The sequence below is a fragment of the Miniopterus natalensis genome, chromosome 22, assembly GCF_054644295.1.
Source record: "Miniopterus natalensis isolate mMinNat1 chromosome 22, mMinNat1.hap1, whole genome shotgun sequence".
NCBI lineage: Eukaryota > Metazoa > Chordata > Mammalia > Chiroptera > Miniopteridae > Miniopterus > Miniopterus natalensis.
In genome coordinates this window covers 3038085-3062078 of record NC_142102.1, presented here as the reverse complement: position 1 = coordinate 3062078, position 23994 = coordinate 3038085, and the positions used below count along the sequence as shown (strand labels likewise).

At 39.7% G+C, this 23994-nt stretch overlaps 1 protein-coding gene across 3 annotated transcripts in view; it reads right to left on the bottom strand.

Annotated features, from left to right (window-relative positions):
* CERS3 (ceramide synthase 3) overlaps nucleotides 1–23994 on the bottom strand; it is a 64784-nt gene that overhangs the window by 27938 nt on the left and 12852 nt on the right. For all 3 annotated transcript variants that reach the window (XM_016200425.2, XM_016200432.2, XM_016200439.2), the window contains 6 exons: nucleotides 14603–14776; nucleotides 9218–9332; nucleotides 5858–5976; nucleotides 3337–3394; nucleotides 2103–2153; nucleotides 1350–1442 (listed from right to left, as the gene is read on the bottom strand). In XM_016200425.2, the coding sequence (XP_016055911.2) occupies nucleotides 1350–1442; nucleotides 2103–2153; nucleotides 3337–3394; nucleotides 5858–5976; nucleotides 9218–9332; nucleotides 14603–14775 (609 nt within the window). In that variant the 5' untranslated portion in view covers nucleotide 14776. The remainder of the gene's footprint in view (nucleotides 1–1349; nucleotides 1443–2102; nucleotides 2154–3336; nucleotides 3395–5857; nucleotides 5977–9217; nucleotides 9333–14602; nucleotides 14777–23994) is intronic.

Sequence of the window (23994 nt, the reverse complement as noted above, 5' to 3'; positions counted from 1 at the left end):
GGTTAAACAAAGAATTACCATATAGCCCAGCAATTCCACTCTTAGGTCTGCACTGAAGAGAAATAAAACCATGCCCATGCAAAATGTTGTATATGAATGTTCATAGCAGCTTTATTCGTAATAGCCAAAAAGGTGGAAACAACCCAACTGATTAATGGCTGAACAAAATGTAGCATATTCATACAAGGACTATTTAAAAAAAGAAATGAAATACTGACACATGCTACTACATGAATACATTTTGAAAAGATTGTACTAAGTGAAAGAAGTCAGATACAAGAAAACACATATTGTGTGATCCCATTTATGTGAAATGTCCAGCAGAGATAAATCCATAGGGACAGAAAGTAGATTAGTGGTTGCCTAGGGCTGGGGAAGTGAGAAGAGATGGGAGCTGACCGCTAAAGGAATTTTTTTCTGAGGCAATGAAAATGCTAAAACTGACTGCAGTGATGACTGCAGAGCTCTTTGACTAGACTCAAAACCACTGAATTATGCACTTTAGATGGAGGAATTATATGGTATGTGACTATTTCAATAAAAAATGTTTTTTAAAAAACTTAAAGATTTCAGTTTCCTTGTGGCCAAAGTAAAAGAGCATACATCATGATGATGATGATGATGATATAATAATAATAATAATAATAGCCTAATTTATTAAGCACTTACTGTATACCAGGAAGTGCTTCACATGGTTTAACTTGCTTAAACCTCACAACAACCAGAGGAGATAGGAACTATTTTTAGCTCCATGCTAGAGACAAGGAAATCAAGTTTAGGGAGTTTAACCAACTAGCTCGAGATGTTAGTGAGCGTTCAAGCAAAGGATTCAAACCCAAGCAACCAGCCCCCAGAGCCTGTGCTCCACCCAACTCCTAAGAGCCTTATGCTTCTGAAGATACATGTTTACAAACATATGACATATATCTACATTTAATTTTGGAAAAAGTACTCAATGCACTTTGAAAATGATAAAGAGAAGTCAACTACAAAAAAATCAAAGATTTGATTGCCTCAAGGAATCAAAAAAGACAGAATAATTACAGGATCAACCTACCTGAGTACCTATATGAAGACCTAATAAAAATGATTTTTTTCAATTCTATCTCTTGAGAAAATGACTCAATTAGCTTCAGAGTTAACATTTCTATAATGTTCTACTACAAATACTTACCAAGGCACCAAAGCATGAATATAATTTGCACTATTATATGTGCTATAAAAAGCAAAAGAGCTATGAACTGGAACTTAACACACAAAGAATACAATTTAGAGATCAGGATTTGGGGCAGAGGATAAGAACTTCTGAAAAAAAATGAACAAAGTTGCTTTGTAAATGAGAAACTTACCTTCCTCTTGACATCAGAGCCCAGGCTAAATAAGAGAGACCAATAAAAACTCATCTCCAGGATGTAGTACCAGTACTGGGATTGTAGCAAGGGCTGAGAAAAATGAGAGTATTCACTTTAATGTCATTTAACTCATTTTAAGGATAAAACTACTGTTTATACCTATTGATATAGCATTCCCAAAATCAAACCCATGACCCTCGACCCTTTGGTGCACTGGCTGACACATGGAGAAGACAATTTGACTGACTTACAAAACAATAGTCATGACTTTTAAATATTTGGAAGAGGAGAGAGGAGGGCATATGGTGTCTTCTAAATGACCTCATCAAGTGGTGAGGAAAAGGTAAGGCCCTAATCTTCATGAGGTTCTAATAATTCCAGGATGTATATGGTAATCTCTAGGATAATTACTAAAATAATAAAAGTATACATAACTATACAAAAGCTATATAAGGGAAGAAGTGGAATAAGAATTTTTTTAAAAACCTGACTGTCCCATAAAAATGTAAGAAGAGAATACAAGGAAATGTATCAGGTGGTACAAATAGAAAATAAAATAGCAAGATGGTAAATTTAAACTCAAATACATAATCACGTGAACTGTAGACAAACTAAGAGAATGAGACAAATGATGGGTAAATAGGGATGGAAAGAACTGCTCAGACGTGGACAGAGTAGGGAAGGGGCTCAGACCTAGCTCAGGGGACAGCAGGAGGGCCGGATGGCGGGAGTAGCACCAGAGGTCCTTACCTGTCTGGGATACCCATTCCACACCTCTCCGAGGTCATATACCCAAGGTTTCTGGGGGGGTAAAAAAAGGAACCAAGAGAAGAAAAAATAAGTTTGTCAGAATCAGAGGCTGATTTCAAGAGAAAACAGTTTCCTCCTGATGTCACTGACACCAGGCAAATGCACAGTAGGAGCATTTCTGCCATCTTCCTGTTGCTCCCGCTGCATGTCTCTCCCTCTGTAGATACTCATATGTTACTATACAACATCCCTGGACTAGAGAATCTGGGATCAAAAACAGTCCTGTCTCACAGAGCAGACAATGTAAAACAAGTGCTTCTTCTAACAAAATTATTTCCAAACCAACTATATTACTGCTTCTGTAGCAATGAAAGTTATCTTGAGATATCTGTAGCAATAAAATACCTTAAGAGAAATTGAGAGAAGTCTCTGAAATCTTTTATTTTTCTAAGAAAATTTACTATTATGTTTATAACCACTTGAAGTGATCATTTTTTTTTTTTTTTTTAATCCTCACTTGAGGATATTTTTTCCATTGCTTCTCAGAGAGAGTGGAAAGGAGGGGCAGGGAGAGATAGAAACATCGAAGAGAGAGAGACACATCAACTGGTTGCCTCCCACCCTCACTCTGACGGGGACTGGGGATCGAGCCTGCAACGAAGGTACGTGCCCTTGGCCAGAACAGAACCCGGAACCCTTCAGTTGGCGGGCCAACGCTCTAACCACCGAGCCAAACCAGCTAGGGCAGGGTAATCATCTAATAATTATTTAAACAGACAATGCAAAGTGGATATGGTAAGGAGAGATTTAGTTTTTGATGGGCGAGTAATGAAAGTCTTGCTGGAACAAGTGGCATTTGATATGAGACCGACTGGAATTTGACAAGTAGGAAAAGATGGGAAGGGCAAGACATTCCTGGCAGAGGGGATAAAATGAAAAGTGGGGATGTATCAGGTATGTTCAGTGGGTTGTCAGTAGTCCAGTTAGTTGGTGCATGAGTTGCATAAGTGGAAATAGGGAGAGGTTGGGCTTAAAAATTAACTTTGCAAATGCAAAGCTTAATGATGGCTTTGAAAGACAGACTGAGGGGTTGCTACTTCTCTAGACATCACAGAGATTACAGGTTTAAGAGCTGGTTATCTTACTGAAAGTACTATATCCTAAGGAAATCAAGGGCAGGAGTTTTAAAAGTTAAAGACAAATTCCAACAAAAAATAGCAAAAAGACAACTTACATCATAAAGAAATGCAATTCCAGCAATAGTAATCATTAAGTAAAATGCAAATCGCCAGCTGCCAAAAGAAAGAAAAGTCTGGTAAGGGTGGGTGACTTTAGAGGAGAAAACCATTTGGTGTGACACAAAGAACACACATTCTGGAGTCAGATCAATCTAAGCTGCCCCTCATTAGATGGCTGAACTTTAGGGAAGTCAGTTAACTTCAAGGAGCCTTCATTTCTTCATCTGCAAAATGGAAACAACAAAACTTACCTCAAAATGTAAAAAGAATTGAAAATAATTTATGAAAATACTGATCACAGTGTCTAGAACGAAGTAAGCAACAATAAGTGGCAGTTATTATTATATTATTATTATTATTATGCTTAGCCTAGTTCCTGACATACAACAAATGATGCTTGGACGTTAGTATTATCAAACCGCTTACTTTATCCCCATTTAATTCCCAGTGAAAGGTTTCTATGTGGCCAGACTTTTGAGCCTTGCCTCTGAAAAGCATATTTTGAAAGTATCATTTTCTCATATATGGAGAAAGACCTATAAATGAAGAGACTTAAAAGATATATCATCCAATTGTAATGCATGGGTCTTATTTAAAACCTGATTCAAATAAACAAGCTGTAAAGAAGATTTGAGATAGGAAGATTTGATAAGAAAAAATGAACACATTAAATATTTGCTGTTATTAAAAAAATTTTTTAAAGTTGATACTGGTATTGCAGTTATATTTAAAATTACTGTGGTATGTATCTTTTAGTGATATATATTAAAATACTTATAAATGAAATCATACATTTGTATAAGGCCTTACGGTGCCTTTGTCAACATGTGGACCCATGTATATTAAGAAAGAGGAATATGGGCATATTCCCACTTTGCAGATCGGAAACCAGGCTCCTGGAGGCAGGGCCGTTTCCCCTGTTCACACAGCTGAGCAGTAACAGCTGGGGTGGAAGTACAGGCCTGTGGACTTTGAATCCAGCAGTGTTTCCTGAACATTGTCACATAAGCTTGATGACAGCTTTTCTTTATGGCTTGTTTTTTTGAGAAACAAGTAGGGTTCAATTGCTTAGAAAGCTGAACCATAAAAACACCCAAAGGGAATTTTATAAAATGAGCTGGTTGAGACCTGTTCTCACATCTTTCTTATAGCTGGTCCAGTAGAGCCCATGCTTAGAGGCCAAGAGCATTTCCTTGGCTCCCTGATGATCTTAGCCAAGCAAGAAGTCCAAGAACGAGATGACAATAAGACCTGCCAGCCCCAAAGGGAGCCAAGAGTCAGGTAGCATATCTCCTATTATGTGTTTCTCAAACATGCAGTGACCTCTGGACCCTGTGCAAGGCACTGTGCTGAGCACACATGTGCCATACCACAGTTTTTTCTTCCTAACAAGCCTATAAAGTAGGTACCTGGCTCTCCCAGGTGTAGATAAAATGAGTTCGAAAGGACACTGAGGTTGAGAGACATTACACAATGCATGGGTCTTATTTAAAACCTGATTCAAATAAACAAACTGTAAAGAAGATTTGAGATAGGAAGATCCAGGGCTGTACAGAAACATTTAGATCCAAGAGTGAAACCTAAGTTTCACATCTTTCTAGATCAGTCCTAGTAGGTTTCATCACACAATAATAGGGGTTCTCAAAGTGTGCGCCCAGGACCCCCAACAGTCTCTCTCGAGTCACTAGGCAATGTGAGGACCTCAAGAAATGGGCAGAAAGAAGGAGCATTCCTGGCGAGTAGAATGTGGTACCAAATACAATCCACTCACAGGCATTTGTCTGGACGTAAAGACAAGGAACCGAGTAAGAGCAAGGACCTAGTCCACCTTTTCTGCACAGGTGTCAGTTTCTGCCACCGAGGGTGTGGCCTAGAGCACTATAATATTCTACAGAAGAGAAAAGCAAACAAATAAAAGAAAGATCTCAAGTGAAACCAAAACTAAGTGCATGCAGCTCACTGTTCTCAGAACACATTCAAAATAGCCAGCTCTAGCAAGATCCCTACTTGGTGTCGCAGCCCATGCTGAACCCCTGCTAAACTAACTGGTAAACCCACAGGAACCGACCGCCCGTCCACAGGCGGGGGTGGGGAAGTGAGCCCAGGGAGCCAGAAGGAAGGCCTCTCAGCGTCGTGAGTGGAAAAAGACATTCTCTGCTCTTATAATGTGATACAATGATTATAATATGATTGGAAATAAGTGATAAGGTCTTGTGAACTAGAGCCAACTTCTACCCTAGAAAAAATAAACACCAGTTAACACATTTTTATGATTTTTATAGACTTCAGGATAAGTACAGAGTATCTCCTGCCCATCTTGGAGAGTTCATAGTTTGTCCAACTCACAGAGAAGGAGACTAAAGTAAAAAATGTAAACCAAAGACTAATTTAAAACACCCAATGGGGAAGGGATAGATCTGGGTGCAAACCCTTTGGATCTAACTGAGGACTCTTTCTGAGATGACCACTCTGCTCCATATAAAACTGTAGTACTTCAAAAGCTGGGACTGTTCTTACCAAGCCTCCTGGAATTTCTTCATCCTGCAAGGCCTCGCTTGATTCCGCCGACTCCGAAACCATCTTTCAACCTGGCGCTCTGTCAAGTTACACTTCTTTGCCAGTCCATAAATATCATCCTGAAGAGGGATGAAACGAATGAATGAGTGATAAAGAGCAGAGTCAGACTGGCAGGCAGTCAAGAGACAGTGAGATTGGATTACGAGAGTTTGTGCACTGGAGAGGGGAGAGATTCTGCATTCGAACTTGAGCCAGAGAATTTACCTCTTTTGCTTATGGAATCACACACACACACAATACCAAACCAAACCAAACCAAGCAAAACAAAACAAAACACAGAGAGAATGTTAGTGTCCAAAGCTCTGAGTTACTAAGAGAGGCCAATTCTCTACAAGTTTGTAGCAATCCTTGTGTTCAAGTTGTGTACATGAGCTCACTCATTCAGCTCAATTTTATTTAGGGCCTTCTAGGTACCAGGTGGAGTAGTATAGTTTAAGATGTAGATTAAACCCAATTTCTTCATTTTCCCTATAAGGAAACTGGAATGCTGAGAGTTTTAGTAATTACACAAGCCCAAAAATTAGTAGCAAAGTGAGGACTAGAACTTAGGCTAGGGCGTATTCTGCTATTTCACATGATCTAATAGCTCCAGAAGACAATGCAGGAAAAACTCACACAGGTGCTGGCCATCACTTTCACTTCGAATCAGATGTAGAGCCTATTTCAAACTGATGTGAAATAATTCCAATCATAAAAGTAATGATTGCAGAATATAAAAATGATGATTGCTTCTCTTCTGGGAAGCAGAAGTTACAGGTTATGATTTAAAATTGGAAACACGACGGATAATGGGTTAGCTCAAAGGTCACAAACTTGAAGTTCTCCCAGGCCAGACAAGAACAGAAGTGACTGAGTGCACCAGGTCTGCTTTAGAGTCGGATTTTAAGTTGTATTCTTTCAACACAGGCACGTTTTGCATGTTAAACCTACAGTACTCTCCACTTCCACAGTGAAATATGCTCTGTAATTTTTTTGAAGCACCAGCTTTCTTGTTCTTTCATTTTCCAATTTGAGTACAAGAAATGTTATATTTCAATTTCCTCTTACCTTTCCTATGAGAAAAATAAAATTGCATAAAACTGATCCTCAGCGTCAGTGTTGAGGAACCAAGCAGAAGCCATGTCGACACAACAAACAGAAATGCCCATGCTCTGTCCCCAACGTGCAGCTATGATCATGCTCTGGCTGAGTGGGGCCAAGAGACCTGGCTCCTTGACTTAAAAACAAACTTCTGGGAGTGCAGCCTCTCTGGCTCTCACATGTCTCACCTGTAAAATAAACTGAACTAGAGAGCGTTTTGCTCTAAAAAGCCTAAATCTATGGATGAGGCAAGCTAGCAAATGGAATGCCTTCATGAACCATACTAGCTGGCGTTCTGTCAGTCTCACAGTGCCATGTGTTATTCAGATCTCTTCCAGAACTACATACTTATTTTTTCTGTATCAGTTCTCATTGTGGTTTTGCTGAGGGAAAGGGCTAGATAAGTTCTGCTGTTACTCCATTTTATCAATAGCAGAATAATTGATCTGTTGGCCAGAGTTGTTGGTCTGTTATTATGGCTCACTCCCAATACATCTTGAAGTTGTTATTGAGATATATATAGAGAGACATAAACATATATATAAATAATGGACACACAGCTGCACATACACAGTCACAAAAGAATGGTGTAAAATCATAGCTCAAAACTCTCATGGGAAGTTGATGAGCATAGTGTTTTGGGGCCTCATCAATACCATGTTATACCCTTCTGTGATAACCAGCCCAGAATCGACAATGTATATACTGAAATATTTCTGTTTTTATTGGTACAGTGCATAACAGCTGAAGGAGCATCCTCAGACCCACGTACTCAACAGTGTTAGTGAAGTCATGTGTTGTCCACATGTATTACCTCTGCAATATCGTGCCATTAGAGCTTTGGAATACTTCGTTAGAGGTAATACCCGTATCTTGAAACAGCAAAAAACTTTTTTTAGTTCCCCCAGCAACTTGTCTTACCTCAGCCAAATTTATGGCTATCTGTATGACAAAATACAGACAAAATGCTATTTGTATGACATTGGCCAAGTTAATATGGGAGGTATTATGAGATTATTTTGTTTCCACATCTGAAATCACTATTAAGTCATGTACTTTGCCTTCCTCTACTATATTCTGTCTTCCCAAGTTCTAGTACTTTTAATCTATGGGCATTTTTTTGGACAACTTGTTATCTTGATCTGCTATGCAAATACTGCCTCAATTTTACAGTCTACAAGCAATATAAATTAGAAATCTTAATTATTTTCCTTCGTCTTCTTGGTTTGTGGCTGATGTATAACACTTTTTCTTTTCCCTGATACAAATGTCCATAATGTGTGTCAACTGGGTTAGAACAATTACTACAGTTGTAACAGCCTTTGAAACACATGTTTAATATTCTATTCACAGATAAAGAAGTCACTGGGGGCATAACAGGAACAACACTGGACAGGGAGCCAGGGGCCAGGTTCCAACTACAGATTCAGCCACTAATTAGCTGCATGACCTTGAACAGCTCATTTCTTCTTCTGAGGCCTTAGTTTCCTCACCTGAATCATGAAGAAAAAAGACTGCCTCATCTCTAAAACTCTTTCAACTTTTCTTAGTTTTTCTTTAACTGGCACATGGCTACTTTCTCTCCAGTGTAGGAAAACTTGATAAGGACCAGATTTTCTACATAATTTTAAATCTACTAAAAAGCTTACTTGAATCTCTTGCTATAGCCAGCATAGAAGGTAACTGATAGCACAGAACTGTTTTTTCTGTTTTATGTAAGGTATTACCAAAGCTAGTTACTCTCAAACACAAACAGAGAAGGATAATACGGGATTCCTGAAAAAGTCCTAACTTCAGAAGCATAGCTCAGTCATCTCCCTTTTGAAAGATGTGAAATGATGCTTAGGTGTTATTTTCACTAGTGTCAGCTATGGGCTACTCTGCCTTAAGAGTGATCTTTTTAAAAAATCAGTAAACATTGTATATATCCTACCATTAAAAACTAAATTTTGATCTTTACGGCATTAACTGTTAGTGTTCAACATTAGAGTTATACACAATAGTTCAACTATTAACATTTGTTATTTTATATTGCAATACTTAGTTGTCATTTTATATTAGGCTTGGAATGCTATAAAACCTATCAATAGAGAAAAAGTCCAAATGGATCATTTGCCAGTTAACTGGAACAGCTTTCTTACACAGATGAGGTAAGCCACAGATGACTGAAACATTAAGAAAGAAGATTTTTAAATCCCAAAACTAAGAATTTGTACTTACTTCAGATGGCTGCCTTGAAGAATGTTTGAAAAAATTCTCTAACACAGTGTTTGGTATAATCTTTCGAACTTCCTCTTGGATGCCAAATGCTTTTGCTAGAGGTGTGGCAATAAATCTACAAAAATATGAAAGAAAGTAAGTCCAAAGTCTGATAATGAATCCACAATGACACCAAAAAACTCAGGTTGTAACTTTAGATTCCAAGTGAAAGCTCAGTCATTGGTTCATGTTGTCATTGAACTACCCACAGTCCACATCTACCTGCCTTGCAGAAGTTCAAGGAGAACAAATTTTGAGACCTTTTATACAAGCAGTAACTTAAAAAATAAAATACTGGCACAGTTCTCAAGTCCATTTTATGTAAATTCAACTATATTTATATATAAGATCCAGGAATTGGGATAAGCCATTCTACTCAGAGCTTTATTTTTAAGATTCCCAGAGATTAAAATAAAGGTTTTGATAGTAAAAGTTTCATTTGGCAATATTATCTTATGGAAATTACTATGTTCCTTTTTGAAGTTCTAACTTATAAAAATGTCATACTCCTAGGTAAATATCTATTATTAGATTTAGAGTTCATTCCTTTTTCTTGCTCATTAATAACCCATTGTACAGATATACAAACATTTAATAATGTCTTTTGAAGAGCAAGCATTTTAGCTATTTACCAAAAGAAATAAAAGCATATGACCACACAAAATCTTGTACTCAAATGTTCACAGCAGCTCTATTTGTAACAGCCAAAAATTGTAAACAATCCACATTTCCATCAACTAGTTAGAGAATAAGTTAATTGTGGCATATCAATACATTGAAAGACTCCTCGGCAATGACAAGGAATCACTATATCTACATAGAACAACATGGAGAGTAACTGAGTGGAGTACAGGGGAGTTTTTCAGCTGATGAAAATCTCCTATGTCATAATTGCGGTGATTGTTACATGACTATATACATTTGTCAAAATGCATCAAATTTTGGAAGAACTTTACTGTATATAAATCAAATCTCAATAAAACTGATTTTTAAAAATAATAATAGGTCCTTATTCTTCTGTCAGCTCTAACAAAGGTTCTATCTTCTGCCAGGTCAGTCCATTCTTATACTTTGGAGTTTCTGTGTTTGATTAAATGCTGGAAATTTTAGTTATGAATGATCATTTAGCCCTTCAATCCATTTTTTATAACCACAGGAGTTGAATAAAAATTTCCTAAGATAATCTGATAAAATGTATAAACCATTCCAACTTTCAGATGGACTAAGTGCTCCTGGAAATGGCCCATACATTTCAGAGACATATGAAAACAAACTAATGATGCACCAGATGTACACAGAGCGATGTGGAAAGATCATAAAACACAGCGCCATACTTAGAAAAAGGAGAAATGAAATAAGGCCTTATCACCATACCACATGTCAACTAACAATACGTACAATTTATGTTTATGCACATATTTTACTGGGTCATGCAAACAAAAGCCACCAAAAACATGAGAACCCAGCAGGCAGGGTAATGGGACTAGGAAATGAGAATAAAAGGTAATTAGTGAAAAAGTTAATTCCAATCAATCAATCAAAAGAGGCCTTACACAGACCAAAGACGGCATGCTATGATTTGAGAAATATGATTAATTATTTCCCCCTTTGCATAAAAGGTCCAAATAAAACAAAAACCAAGATGTTCTTAAAACTAACAAAGTCTCAAAAAACATATCTGACAGAGTTTTGGATAAATAATGGAATTGGTTCATTTATCCAACCTACTAGTTGAAAATTTTTATTGGAGAACACACTCATTGTTTTTACTAGTAGAATAACAGAAATACAAAATGGTTTAATATGGTAGTGTTCTCAATCATAATCACTCAATGCTATCTCCTCAACTGTTAGAAATGAAGAAATTAGAAAAAAATGAAAACGCAAAGCAGAGCCGAGCCAAGAAGACTTATGCGGTAAGGGAATGCGGCCAATCTCAAAGCCAAATGAATATAACATTCCCTCTGAAGGGTCATGTGAGAGTAAGTATGTGGGTAAGTATACACAGTGGATAAACATACATCCATAGCGCACTTGCTGATATGAGAAACATATCTATATTAATTTAAACAAGAAAGAGAAATATGCTCTTGTTTTTTAACATGTCCAGGCTTCAAGCACAGAAATAACATTTTCAATAGAACAGAGGAAATATATAAATACAGTTTTCTACTTCAGCATTATCCTTTCTTTTCAAATAAATCTAGAAAATCAACCACTTCATCTAATGTAAGTGTAAATACATGTGACTATGTACTTAATTAAAAATCTATTTTGGAAAAGGAGAGAAGAAAGCAGCACGATATGTATTTGATAAACTGAAGTGCAAACAGAAGGGAAATGATAGGTCTAAGCTCTAGGAAAAACTTGCCTGAACTTTCATTTTATTGATACGGAATAGAAAAAAGCCCAAGAGGAAGGGGGGAAAAAGTGAATTTCTGCTCCCATGTAAATGGTTCAAAGTGCGGTTACTGACCAGGAAAGTGTCTCTTAGGTTTGCTATTGCAGAACCGAGACTTCAGATGGCCCCATTCAGATGCCCCAGTAGCCCCCTCTTTATCTGGCATTAGGTCAGTTACCTGTGAGCCAAAAGCCTAGCTATCCTAGACACCCTCCCCTTTTCAATATTATTTTATTGAAGAAAAAGCAGGCAGGCCGAGGCAGACACTAGGCATATGAAGTGTACCTACCTCTCCTAAATAGAAACAATGGCCTACTGGCCTAAGATTGCTTCCTTGTTCCTGAGGATTCCAAGGCTCTTTGCCCAGGGTTTAGTCAGAGGGTTTTATATGAGAACACAAAATGCGTGGAGCAATGCAATCTCCAACACCACCTAAGTCGAAGATGCATATTTAAAGACTGTTCCAGCTGAGGACAGTAGCAATCCTCTGGAACGCTGGTAGATTGCCACACCTACTCTTCTGTAAGGAATGAAGGACTTGCTGTTCCATCGGGCCCTGGGTTGCCGAGCAGAAGTGGTAGAGGTGGGGAATCTATTCAGTGTACAACTGAGTAAGAGAAAAAAGATGACCTTTTGGTTTTATTAGCTCCATCCCTGCCTTGGACTATTCTGGGAACATAATTTACTCTGAGATAATGTGTTTATTCCACAAGTGCTTAAATTTGAGTGGCTTAGATCCCCCTTTAAATCACACTTAAGACACAAGAATGCATAGAGGAGTTGAAACACTAGTTAGAAACTGTTAGTCTAGACCCAAAAAAAATAATCGAACATAAGCCAGAAACTAAAATTTGTAAGAAAAGAAAATCCTAAAATACAAAGCAAATGTTGGTCACTTTCAAATGACCTACTTGTTTGTCTTTTATCAGTTCTGTCTCCACGCTTGCTCTCTACAGCTAGAAAAAGGCAGGGACATTACTCCCTGATTTTAAAGGGCTCCTGGCTAGTACTAAGGGGTAAAATGAGCAACCACTTAGGTATTCCTGAGAGATGTTAATTTACTTACTCTCTTTTGTCATCAGGGGTATTTTGCTGTGCAAGTCCAAGAAGTACTGGTATGGAAATTAAAAACTAACAACCCTACACTGGTGTCAAAACACGTGGGTTCAAGTCCCAAATCTACTCCTCACATACTTCCTTCCTGTTTGAGCTTTGCCAGGCCACTCACTTCTCACTTTCTCCACTGAAATTATACCATTTGTGATTTTTATATACCTCTTAAACTATGTTTCTATTCTAACGCAAGGTGTCAGTAATATTTATTTGAGATATAAGTGGTTTAATCTAATACAAATGATATAGAAACCCTGGAAAAATATAAACTTCTTCAAAAAGCATGATTTCTCTCCCATGTTAATTTTTCCATAGTTCTATTGCATTAAAAGAGAGGTGAGACTAGTTGAACAACACATAGTGTTCTGTAGTGTCACAGAATGGAAGCTCAGGGTGAATTATTGGGAGTTAAACTTATAGAGGTGATGCAGACTTTACTTAGTCCCTTGAGAAGCATTGAGAATGGTCCTAGGAATTAAAAGAAGATTGGATTCCTTCCTAATTGTTGTTGGCGAGGCCAAGACCAAGACTAACAAGTTGGTCCTTCACAGCTGTGAGGCTCTGGCAACCAAAAGAATTTTCTAGTTATGTTTTGTCCTGATCAAAACATAAAAAATGGAGCTGTCCACCAAAAAAGTAGGAAATCTGCAATGCGAATAAGTAGAGGACCTGGAGGCCAAATTCAAAGATCACCAGACACGGTGCAAGAAAAGCAAGCATTTCAGGACAGGAAAGAGTAATTTGCTAACTTGGTAGTAAAGTGGCAAACCTCTACTTTATCTATTTCTGCATTTTTTTACAAATCCAAACTTCCGGGTAAAAATTAGAATTAACTGTCAAAAAGGAAGAACATTTTCAAATGTTCTCAGCTAGGGTTTAGTGGTATCCAGGGGCTTTCTCTTCCTCCCAATAGCAATAGCACATTGTTGGCCCAAGTGAAGTTGTTATTTGTACAGAAACCTTTTGGAGAGTCCATGAAGCAGAGCTGGTCAAACTAACTCTCAAGATAAGGACCCTGCAAATGGTTATACACATATGATCTGCATTACAGTGAGTCTTGAACAAAATGATCTTTATCAGATTTTCTCTTAAGTTTTTCCAACTCTTGACATTCAAATATTCTTTTTGCTCCAAAAAAATAATGTGCTAATAACAGTTTTTTGAAATAGAAACAACTATAGAGATTATGGATGAACATTTATCTCCTGTTATCATAACACTCGTACAGTTTTAATAAAAGGTTGGAAGTAATATCTATTTAAATTAAATTAAGAAAAAGAAAAGAAGTTTACTTTTTCTGACAAAGCAAATTTATATTTTTTTCTTTGATTTCCTTATACTTTGGAATGAAGGGCTGCTATTAAAACTTTCAATAAACCCTTAAAATAAACTATGCGATAAAGTAATATTAAGTTTGGTCTTTAATGAGCCATTTTTGCTATTTTATAGGCATTCTGAAATGATAACGCACCCCCTAATCATAGCCTCTCTAATGTTGCCTTTCTGGGATGCATGTCCTTTGTCACACACCATGGCACAGGGAAGGTGAGCTGGGTTCCCTCACTGTCATTGACACTAATAAGCTCTGTGATACTTAACCTCTCAATCTCGATTTTCTTCACTGTAAAACTAAAGCACTTGTTTCTAATTTTATTTGTTCAGCTTCTAGATAACATTTGGTGTGCATTTGATTTCATGAACTCCCCCAAGAATCTGCAGCCCATTAGTAGCAACCTCTGAACAACAGATTCTTCAAGGGTCTTACCAAGACTCTTATTCTAGAGTTGGGACAAGGAAGGGGAATGGGAAGGAAAGACACGAACAATACTTACTTTTCAAAGAAATGTCTGATAATCAGCAAGCCAAATGCATACGGAATTGTCATATACAAATGAGAGGGCTTTACAAAGACGAGTCCATCATGATCTTCAAGATCTGACCACTTTATTGCTGGAGGAAGCCAGAATCTTTCCAACCAAAACCAGTCTTTAAACGTCTGAAACATTCTAGAGAAGTAGAAACAGAATACATTAGACTTGTAAAACAAATAAAATTGAGATGACACGGAGCACCTTTACTCAAAATGCCTAAACCAGAGCGTTCTGGAGGGGAAAAAGGTAACAACAGAACACTAGTATGATGGGTTTCACATCTCTTCGATGCATTAAACAAGAACAGCCCTGCCAATACTCTCAGAACAATTTTGGCGATGGTGGGCAAACTGAAGTTTAATACCTCACTGTTCATGCTTTCCGTACAACACATGTTAATGTTATGGGTATGCATCTTCCTCTTACATGACGCTATGGTATGAAACATAAAAAATAGTATCTACAACTTCAACATGCCAAAGGTCAACCTCGTGAAAGCTCCAAATATGTATAAAGCTTCACTAGAGCCCTAAGAAGTTCTCTAGCAGAACAAGAACAAGCGCATTTTGTTTCATGTTACAGTAAGTTCCAATTAGTCCATGTCAACAAGTATTTATTGAGATTCTACTATTTGTCGAGCACTGAGGACTCAAAGATTAAAAAGACAGAATTCCTGCCTTGAGGGCCTTCTAGTCTTGTAGGCAAGGCAGGCCTGAACAGACGACTCTGACACACTTTTTTTTTAAGGTACAATAAAAAAGGAATATACAGGGTGCTGTATGAACAGATGATGGGTGCTCAGCCCAGCCAGGAAGTGTCAGGAAAAGGTAATTGGAACAGATGATCCTTGAGATGTCTTGAACAATTAGTAGAAATAAACCAGGAATGGCAGGAAATGGGGAAGAGGGAGTAGAAGTTTTAAGGAGAGAACCCAGAAATACAGAACACAGAATTAGATGTTCTAATTTCATTGTATAGGCTGTGACCATTTTAATCTTGATATTTTGACCATGAGGATGTTTTGATTTCATCTTTTAAAAGTGAATCAGGGGAAGGGGTCAAATATATTCCCAGATTCAATACCTGGTGGTCAGAATAACTCTATCAAAACCTCTTGATGTGTAACTGTCATGGTGCTCATGGAACCAGCAGCTTGGCACCACTACAGGCTAAGGATCCGAGGTGTGGGATGGTAGGTTACACACAGGGGCCCAGAGTCTCCGTTTACCATCCTGGCATAATTATTAACAGCACCCCCCCCCCCATAAGTGTTCCAGTGTGGGTAACGAATCACATGGCCTCTCTCTTCAAAGGGCTGCTGAGACAGGTAAGGCTTGGCCATCGAGAGTCTGTACTCCATGCTAAGGAGCTCGGGCTTCAGCTAACAGAACCCACTGATGAGTGTTACGCAGAGGAGCAAAATGGTCAGGTATGTTAGAAAGGTCACTTTGGTAGCTGGGTACTCTGAGCCCGCATGGTTTCTTTGTACCAAGTAGAGGATGGAACCCTCTCTGGGCAGATTTCTATCCAGCGGAATGAGGCCTGGGTTTCAAGTCCACATGCCCCTGGCCAGGCACAGACGTGGCAGTTCTGCTGGCAGTGGTATGGAACACATTTCAGGAGACAGAAAGACTGGAGGGCAATTGGGAGCTCACAGCATTAGATGCAGTGGAAATGGGAAGGCTTGCGCTAGAGCAGTGGCATCGGGGAACTGAGGAATAATGTCATTCATGAGATGACACACGAGATCCAAGCTGGGTAGGGATAAAGGGAGGCCTGGAGAGAAGTGACATCACAGGGTAAAAGATAGAGAACTCAAGGGACCGGAGGTGAACAACAAGTGAGGTGACAGTGGGACAGAGGACCCGAGAGAGTGGGAAGACCGCCAGAGGGAGGCTCAGAGTGGAGGACTGACGTTTGATTTCCAACTTCAGATGAGGGAGAATTCCAGAGTGTGGACCCCCAAATCCTTCAGAAAAATCCACACTGAAACTGATAAGCAAATCCTGATGCGATAATGCCCTACTTGTGCATCCGCTGTTCAGAGACGGCTCATAAGTAGCACTAACTCATCACACCCCCGCCTGTGAGGCTGCCTTTTTTTCATATATTAACCTTTTTACTATCATTCAACCCTGGGGAGGGTAAATCTCATTAATACAGTTACAAGTTGCACAAGTGTGGCGCAGTACAGATCATCAAGGAAGATTTATTGAATGCATCCTGTCTGTCAGGCTTTGGGGCTGCAGAAAGGAAGGGGATGGTCCCAGACTTCGGAGCTTACAGCAGAGTCAGCACTGACGTGGACCTGGACTTGGGAGGAGGCAGCGAGGCTGATGAAACAGTTGTTGAGGAGGAATTAACACACCTTGGTGAGGAAACTGAGGATTCAAGCTTGGTCACCTGGGCCATCTGACTAAGTGACCAAAAGAGGAAATTTGCTTTGAAGGGCTCAGCCAGATACAGCTCAGAACAACAGGAGGCACAAGTCTTTGAGCCAAACTTCTCCTAAAATTCAAACTTCCTACAGATCTTAGAAACCAACCCAGGCCATAGGAGTCTCTCTGTAATGGACAAATCCTATTCCAGGCGCTGTCCCTCATGCATCAGAACGACATACTCCTGCAAAGGCAAAGATATTTTTTCCTAGAAGTTTGCCTCCACATGTTTATTACTTTATTGGCTCCAAACTTAACAGACTAGGGCTCAGGGAAGAAATAACAATGGCAGTGAGTTATATTTTTTTTATATTGTTATAATAATTGTTATACAAAATAGTTTACTCATGCCTAAAATAATATGACTCTAGGCAGTACAGATTACTTTGTCTAATGTGAAATATAAATATTTCTAACTTATACTTATTATAATATTTATAATTTAGTGAATAATAAATAGCTAAAATTTATAATTCTAATTAAAGAATTAAATGAATAGCTCACAATGATTACGTGGGGTTGCTGCTCTAAATAATGCCCTGTGCAAGCAATGAATCAACATGTGCTGAGAGCCACAGGAACTTCAATTCCCAACAGCCAGACACACTGAAAGGGAAACAGACAGAAAGGATCAAACTATCCATTTCGGCTGCTGCGAAAGGGTTAAGAATCCCTTCTTCACATCACACTCAAAAACCAGTGCAAAGTGAAACACGGCCCTGAAAATGAGGGCTAAAGGTACAAACTCCTAGGAGACCCTACAGGAGCCATCTTCATCACCTTGGGTTAGGCAAAGCCTTTTTCCATGGGACACCAAAAGCAAGTGAAATGACAAAATATAAAGCAGATCAATCGGACGTGAAATGAAAACCTTCTGTGTGCTGTTAGCCTCTGCTGTCCTAAGCCACAGGCACCCTTTAGAGTCACCTTTCCCGGTCCCAGCATACTGCAGATGCCATTCGGAGAAAGCCAGCACCCAGCCCTCACAGTAGCAGGGAAATCACCGCTGCTGAGTGAAGTTGGTGCAGTGCCTTTCCCACTGTCAAAGCCAAGGTGGACAGTTCTCCATTTGCTGGCAGTCAGCCTGGGATGGCCTGTGCTTGGCCAACTGGATGCTTTTCTCGGGACTCTGAGTCTGGAGCAAACAGCGCTATCCAGCAGCAGCCGATGGCGTCTGGCCTAGGCTGCAGCTGCTGCTAAAAAGAGTTGTCTCTCAGCCTCTTGGCCTTCCTGATCTCCTCGGTTTCTACTGTCATCCAAGTCTGGCCCACTACCCTCCTTCAATGCTGCGAGTCACTTCCAAGAAAGTCCTTTGTTTATGATAGTAAGAAAGACGCAGCTTCGGCTGCCCACAACCAAGAGTGCTGATAGATATACCTAGTGTTTTCCCTTTGAACTGAATCACAGCTGATAGCTCCAATTCAGTCGTCTGAACCTTAAGTTTAGCAGAAGTGCCTGGATTAGGATTTTCTTCTACAGCTTAAATGGAGAAGCAGAAACGCCCTGGAATAACTGAGGACGGGCTGGCAGACTGTAGCATTTGTCAGTTCCTCCCTGTTTAGCCTCTGATCTCATCTTGCTGATGATGGACACTCATTTGTCCCTTTTCCTTTCTTTCTCCCCCATTTTTGCTGTTTGTCTGCCTAAGTTTCAAATCTGACAGCGGCCCTCATAGTCACTGCTAACTTAAGGCTTTTTGTTGTTGTTCAGTGTAGAAGAGGCTGCTGATCTCCCTGACACAGACTCAAAAAGATGCCGGGTGGAATGCAAAACATACGACAGACACGAAAAGCAGAATGATACCTTTGTGCTGTGTTAACTAAGTACTGCAATATTTCAACAATATCCAGATGGAAAGAGAATTAGAAAGGATTGGGATGGAGAGATACCTGCATTTTTAAAACCCCACAAATTACTGCTCTAAAAAAAAAAAAATCTGAGCATTTGCAACAATGAATCTGTCACTCGGGGACCCTGCCTATGACTCAAGTCACTTTTTGGACAGTTTGACTCCCACATTGAGTTTGCAGCCCATCGCTCATCTTTATTTATTTGGCTGAACTCTAGGCCTTTCTGGCACCTGAAAAACTGTCAACTCAGTTAACAACTCCTCAGTCTCTCTGCTTGGTATGCTGTTGGAAGTAAACAGACTTATTCACTCCTTGGCCATTCCCAGTCCCTTTTTTTCTCATCAGCTGCTCAAACTTCCCTTTTCCCATCCCTTGTACATTCTTAAGTACTGCAATTTTTAGTTATATAAAAATATCTGAAGGAACTACAATTTTTACTTATATAAAAAAAGTTGAAGCTATTTTAAAATAAGAAATATTTGCAAGAAAAATATTTGCATGTATTTCTTTCTATTTAGGGAAGCATCCGTAATGGAGGTGGCATCATAGCCCAGCTGTGTTTTCCCACCTGCTATTATTGTGAAATTTTTAAACTCTAGTTTCAACTCCAGCTGCCAGTCGTTTGCAGGAAGACAATCTAACTAATGCAGGTTCTTATGACTCATTATTTTCTGACCTCATGGATACAAGAACCAAACAGGGTGAAGGAAGCCTGTTGAGCCACTTTCTCAGATGAACACCATTAAATCTGACCTTAGGACTGAAGAAATAAAACCATCTGGGCAGCAAGTTGATCACTATTTGCAGCAATATTTTTTTAAGTACTAAAAATACAGCATTTGAACTGTTGCTGAGGTAAGAACTAGTCTTTAGACATCTTCTGGTGACTATCCTCCTACTCCCCGCTGTAAATACCACATCAGCTCAGAAGATACCTAATGCTATAGAACATCTCTCTCAGGGAGAGGAGTGACAAGAAAATATCTCTACAGAACAGAAAATGTCACTCAGACAGAGGATGGAGACAAGAAATGGGAAGTTAGGTAGACAGGTCAAACTGAAGCGAAAGTATATTCCTGAGTGATGAAGGGAAAGACTCTAGAATCCATGGTCACGATATCTGAGTATTATATGGTTGGAGGGCATGAGAGGAAGTGAGAGCTTTGGAGATGGGGTGACCAGATTTTAGCGAGGCCAGGGTCTCTGGTAAAGAGAAAGTCAGGCCCAGAAGAGCAGGGACCTGGCCCAGCCTGTCCACTATTGTATACCCGAAGCTTGCACACAGTAGACACTAAATAATGATTTAGTGAATGGACTGGAAGTTTACTAAGGCTAAAAATCAAGAAGAGATGTTATGGTAAAAAAGTGTTATCTAATTTAATTATCTACAAATAACTTTATTTTTATTAGTTGCCAAACAATTTTTTAAACTTGGTACAGGGGTCAGGTAAACATACTTATCTACATTCAGTCTGTTTGTGTTTTCTTTGGAACTAACTCTATGAACTCGGCCAAAAAAACTGGTTATGCCTTTAAGATAAAACACCAAGGAAAACATTAGCAGCTACTTGCTTCCTGTCAACAGTGTAAGGACCGAGCCAACTATAAATTCTACTTCTAAGAGCAATTTAAATTGTACCATTTCAAATGGATAAGACAGTTCGAATGCTAGAGCACCTTAACTCTGGAGGATGTTATGATGCAGTTAGTGCATAAAAAGCCTGCAAGTGCCTGGGCTCACAGCTGTATGAAAATTGCAGAATCAGAGAAAAAACAATGGTACTTTCTGTGGAGAAGTAATTAACTTACAACAAAATAAAAATAACTTTAAGTAATTCTCTCATACTAAAATTCCCAAATATATCAACTTAAAGCCTCAAAGAAACTCAGAACAGACTTAGAGACTTACGAAAGAATTCACAGCATTTGCACCAAAAGCATGGTGCCACCTCAGAAATGTCATTGAGGGTATCAGGATGGTCTAAGTATTCATTCATTCTGCCTTTTGGTTCCTGGCCTCCCACCCCAAGTTTTACCTGGGCTGGGCAAGTGGCTGCCCTGCCATGTGAGTCAACATTTCCCAACATCCCTCGTGTGTGACTAGGTCTGGATCAGAGACACAAGTGTGGAACTGATTTGAGCAATCTTCCCAAGACCAAGGTGTGTGTCCTGGTTTCTTTCTGTCTTCCTTCCTGACAGCTGGAAATGGGGATGATACCTGGACTGTTACATGCAAGAGAAATAAACTCCTATCTCACATAAGTCCCCGAATTTTGAGTTCTTTTTGTTATAATAGCTTAGATTATAATGCTAATTAATACACAGAGAAGAATACAATGGAGAAGTAAATAATAATTATATATTGTGTCCAGTTTGTTCAGATTACAAAACCTTAAGACATCTCCTCATCAAAAAATACCTTAAAAGAATAAAAACACAAGCTACAGATGAAGATAAAATATTTGTAATACAAAAGACTTTAATCTAGAATATATAAAGAACTCCAAGAACTGAAAAACAAAGTCAAGAGACCTCCTCCGTAGTAAGCCCATCAGGGGTCTGGATTCCATTAATATTCTGCCTCCTGAGGGTCATCCTAAGTACTTGCTCCATCTGCTGGGCTTTTTGTATGGAGCCTGTGCCACTTATAAATTTATTGCCTTTGGTCACATAGCAAGAAAGTAAGTAGCAGCAGGACTGGAACCCAGGAAGTCAAGCTCCAGCATCTATGCTTCTGCTTACACACTGCACTGCCTTGGCAAGTGGGAGTCAGGTCATAGTTCACCTCTGGGGTCATGCAAAGTAGCCCAAGATGATCCCAGGGATGGGGCAACATTGGTGATTTAAAATGGGAGAGACAGCTGCTCAGAATGACCCAGGGGGACCAGCCTGGAGCCCCCGTGGAGGATGGGTTTTAGGGGCAATTCATCCTTTTTGCCTGCTCTGTGAAATGCACCTGGTCCCTTTACCTATTTCCCTTCACCAGTTGGCCTCTGTCGGTAGAGGGTGGTAGAGACACTGCAGGAAGAGAGGGATGAGCTTTCTGTCTCTGGAGTGCTCCCAGTGAAGGTCCCAGCAGCCCCCAGCAGCCAGCAGCTTCCACTGGCACCTCCCTCAGTCTTGTGGCAGGGTCTCCAGTGAGACATTTCCCAATGAACAGCTGTCCCAGCACCTGAGCCAGCAGATCTCCACCAAGTTCCAGAGGGCTGGCTTCCAGACAGTTCTGTGGGTACCACAGCGACTCCTCTGCGCCCTCTCCATCAGAATCTGCACATCTGCCCTGGCGGGGAGAGGCTCTTCCTTGGGTGCTCTGCCAGCCGACTGCTTCCTATGGCTTCAATTCCTGTCCTCTTTAGAGTTCCTCTTCGCCAATGCCTTGTTACTCCAAACCTGATTGGACCCAGACTGCCTTGATGGAAAAGTCCAACCATCTTTTTGTGCTTATTCGAATACTAATTAACAAAGCTAAAGTTATTCTGAGCAAGTCAGAAAGGCGTCTGAAATTCAAATGAGAAAGGAGAGCCTTCTCCTTTTACGCTTCCAATGCCATACGTAGAGTTTGCTTGTAGATTCAATGATGACTTGACGTGTCAGGAAGATGTGCTTCTGCCCTTTTGCTCCCACTGATTCAAGCGCTTAGAATATCCCCATGAGCCACCCATCACTTTGTACTTAGGGCAATACGTTTTCATTGCTAGCAAACAAAATTGGCATATTTTTCCAGCACAACTAATAAACCCTTAAAATGCCAACGATGCATTTGGCATCTATATGGTCAAGTTCTCTTTCAAGCCAGGGCTATCCCCTAGTGCTATTCTCTCCAGGCCATGTTTCATTTGGCTCTGTAATAAAACTTCACAGTACGCCTTGACCTAGGTTCCTAACTTCAACAGCCCCTTCCTAAATTCAATGTTGAGCCAGTGAAGTTTTACTCCTAGAAAAGAACAGTTTGCTGTTGTGTGCAAAAGAAATCCCACTTGGGGACGGACGGCTCTGCCAAAGGCTTACTCTCCACAGCTTCCCGGAGGGTTTGGAGGCAGCTGCCCCGACCTGCCCTCTCCCTGCACACACTCTCCTGTAACTGAGAAGCTTGGAGCATGGTTCCAGATGACTGGACTCATCTGCTTCTCCAGGCTCACTTATGCCCCCTCCTTTCCCCTCACTTATGATCCCGTGAGCCAGGTCTGCTTTCTGACCCGAGAGCAAAAGGCAAAGTTCTGTGCAGCTGCACGACACGTGCAGACTATTCCTTCTGCTGAGAATGCTCTTTTCACCTGTCTTCACCCCTCCTGTCCTTCTTATCATTCAAGTCTCAATTTAAGTGTCTCTAAGACCTTCATCAAGGCCCCTGTTCCCCCACTGTGCCCACAGTCAAATAAAGTATATACTCCTGTTAGATGCTGCCATCCTTCCTTGGGTGCGCTGTCAGCTTTTTCTTCAAAACTTGTATCAAATTTGTAAGTAGCTATTCATAGGTTGATTTGCTTAAAGTCTGGCTCCCTCCCTAGACTTCAAGATGCAGGAGGGCAGGGACTACACTTTTTTGCTCACAGTATCGTTCCTAAGTTGGCACATGGAAAGTGTACAAACAGGAAGTGCTCATAAGATATTAGGGGAGGCAGAAAACCACAGTGGCCAAGTACACAGCATTTGGAGCCAGGCGGCCTGAGTCTAAAGCCTGGCCTGACACTGCACCAGCTACGTGCCTTTGGACAACTAATTTAATGTCAGTTTCCACATCTACAAAATACAGATGATAATTGTACCTCCCAATGGGGTTACCAAATGATAAAGTAAGTAAATATTTATAAAACACTTCATTACATGCTTATTAAATGATAAATTGGAGTCAAGCTATTAAATATCATGTTGCCCTTATAAAGAGAGTAACTAAATGAACTTTCCAGTTCTAAAGTTCTATAATTGACACCTATGAAATGAGAAGTTATTTAAAAATAATATTCAGTGCTAACTATGACATAAATGTATCATATATATCATTTACATACAAAAGTAAAATCATTACATTTATATGTTACTGGTGGCAACATAAGTGATACTACTC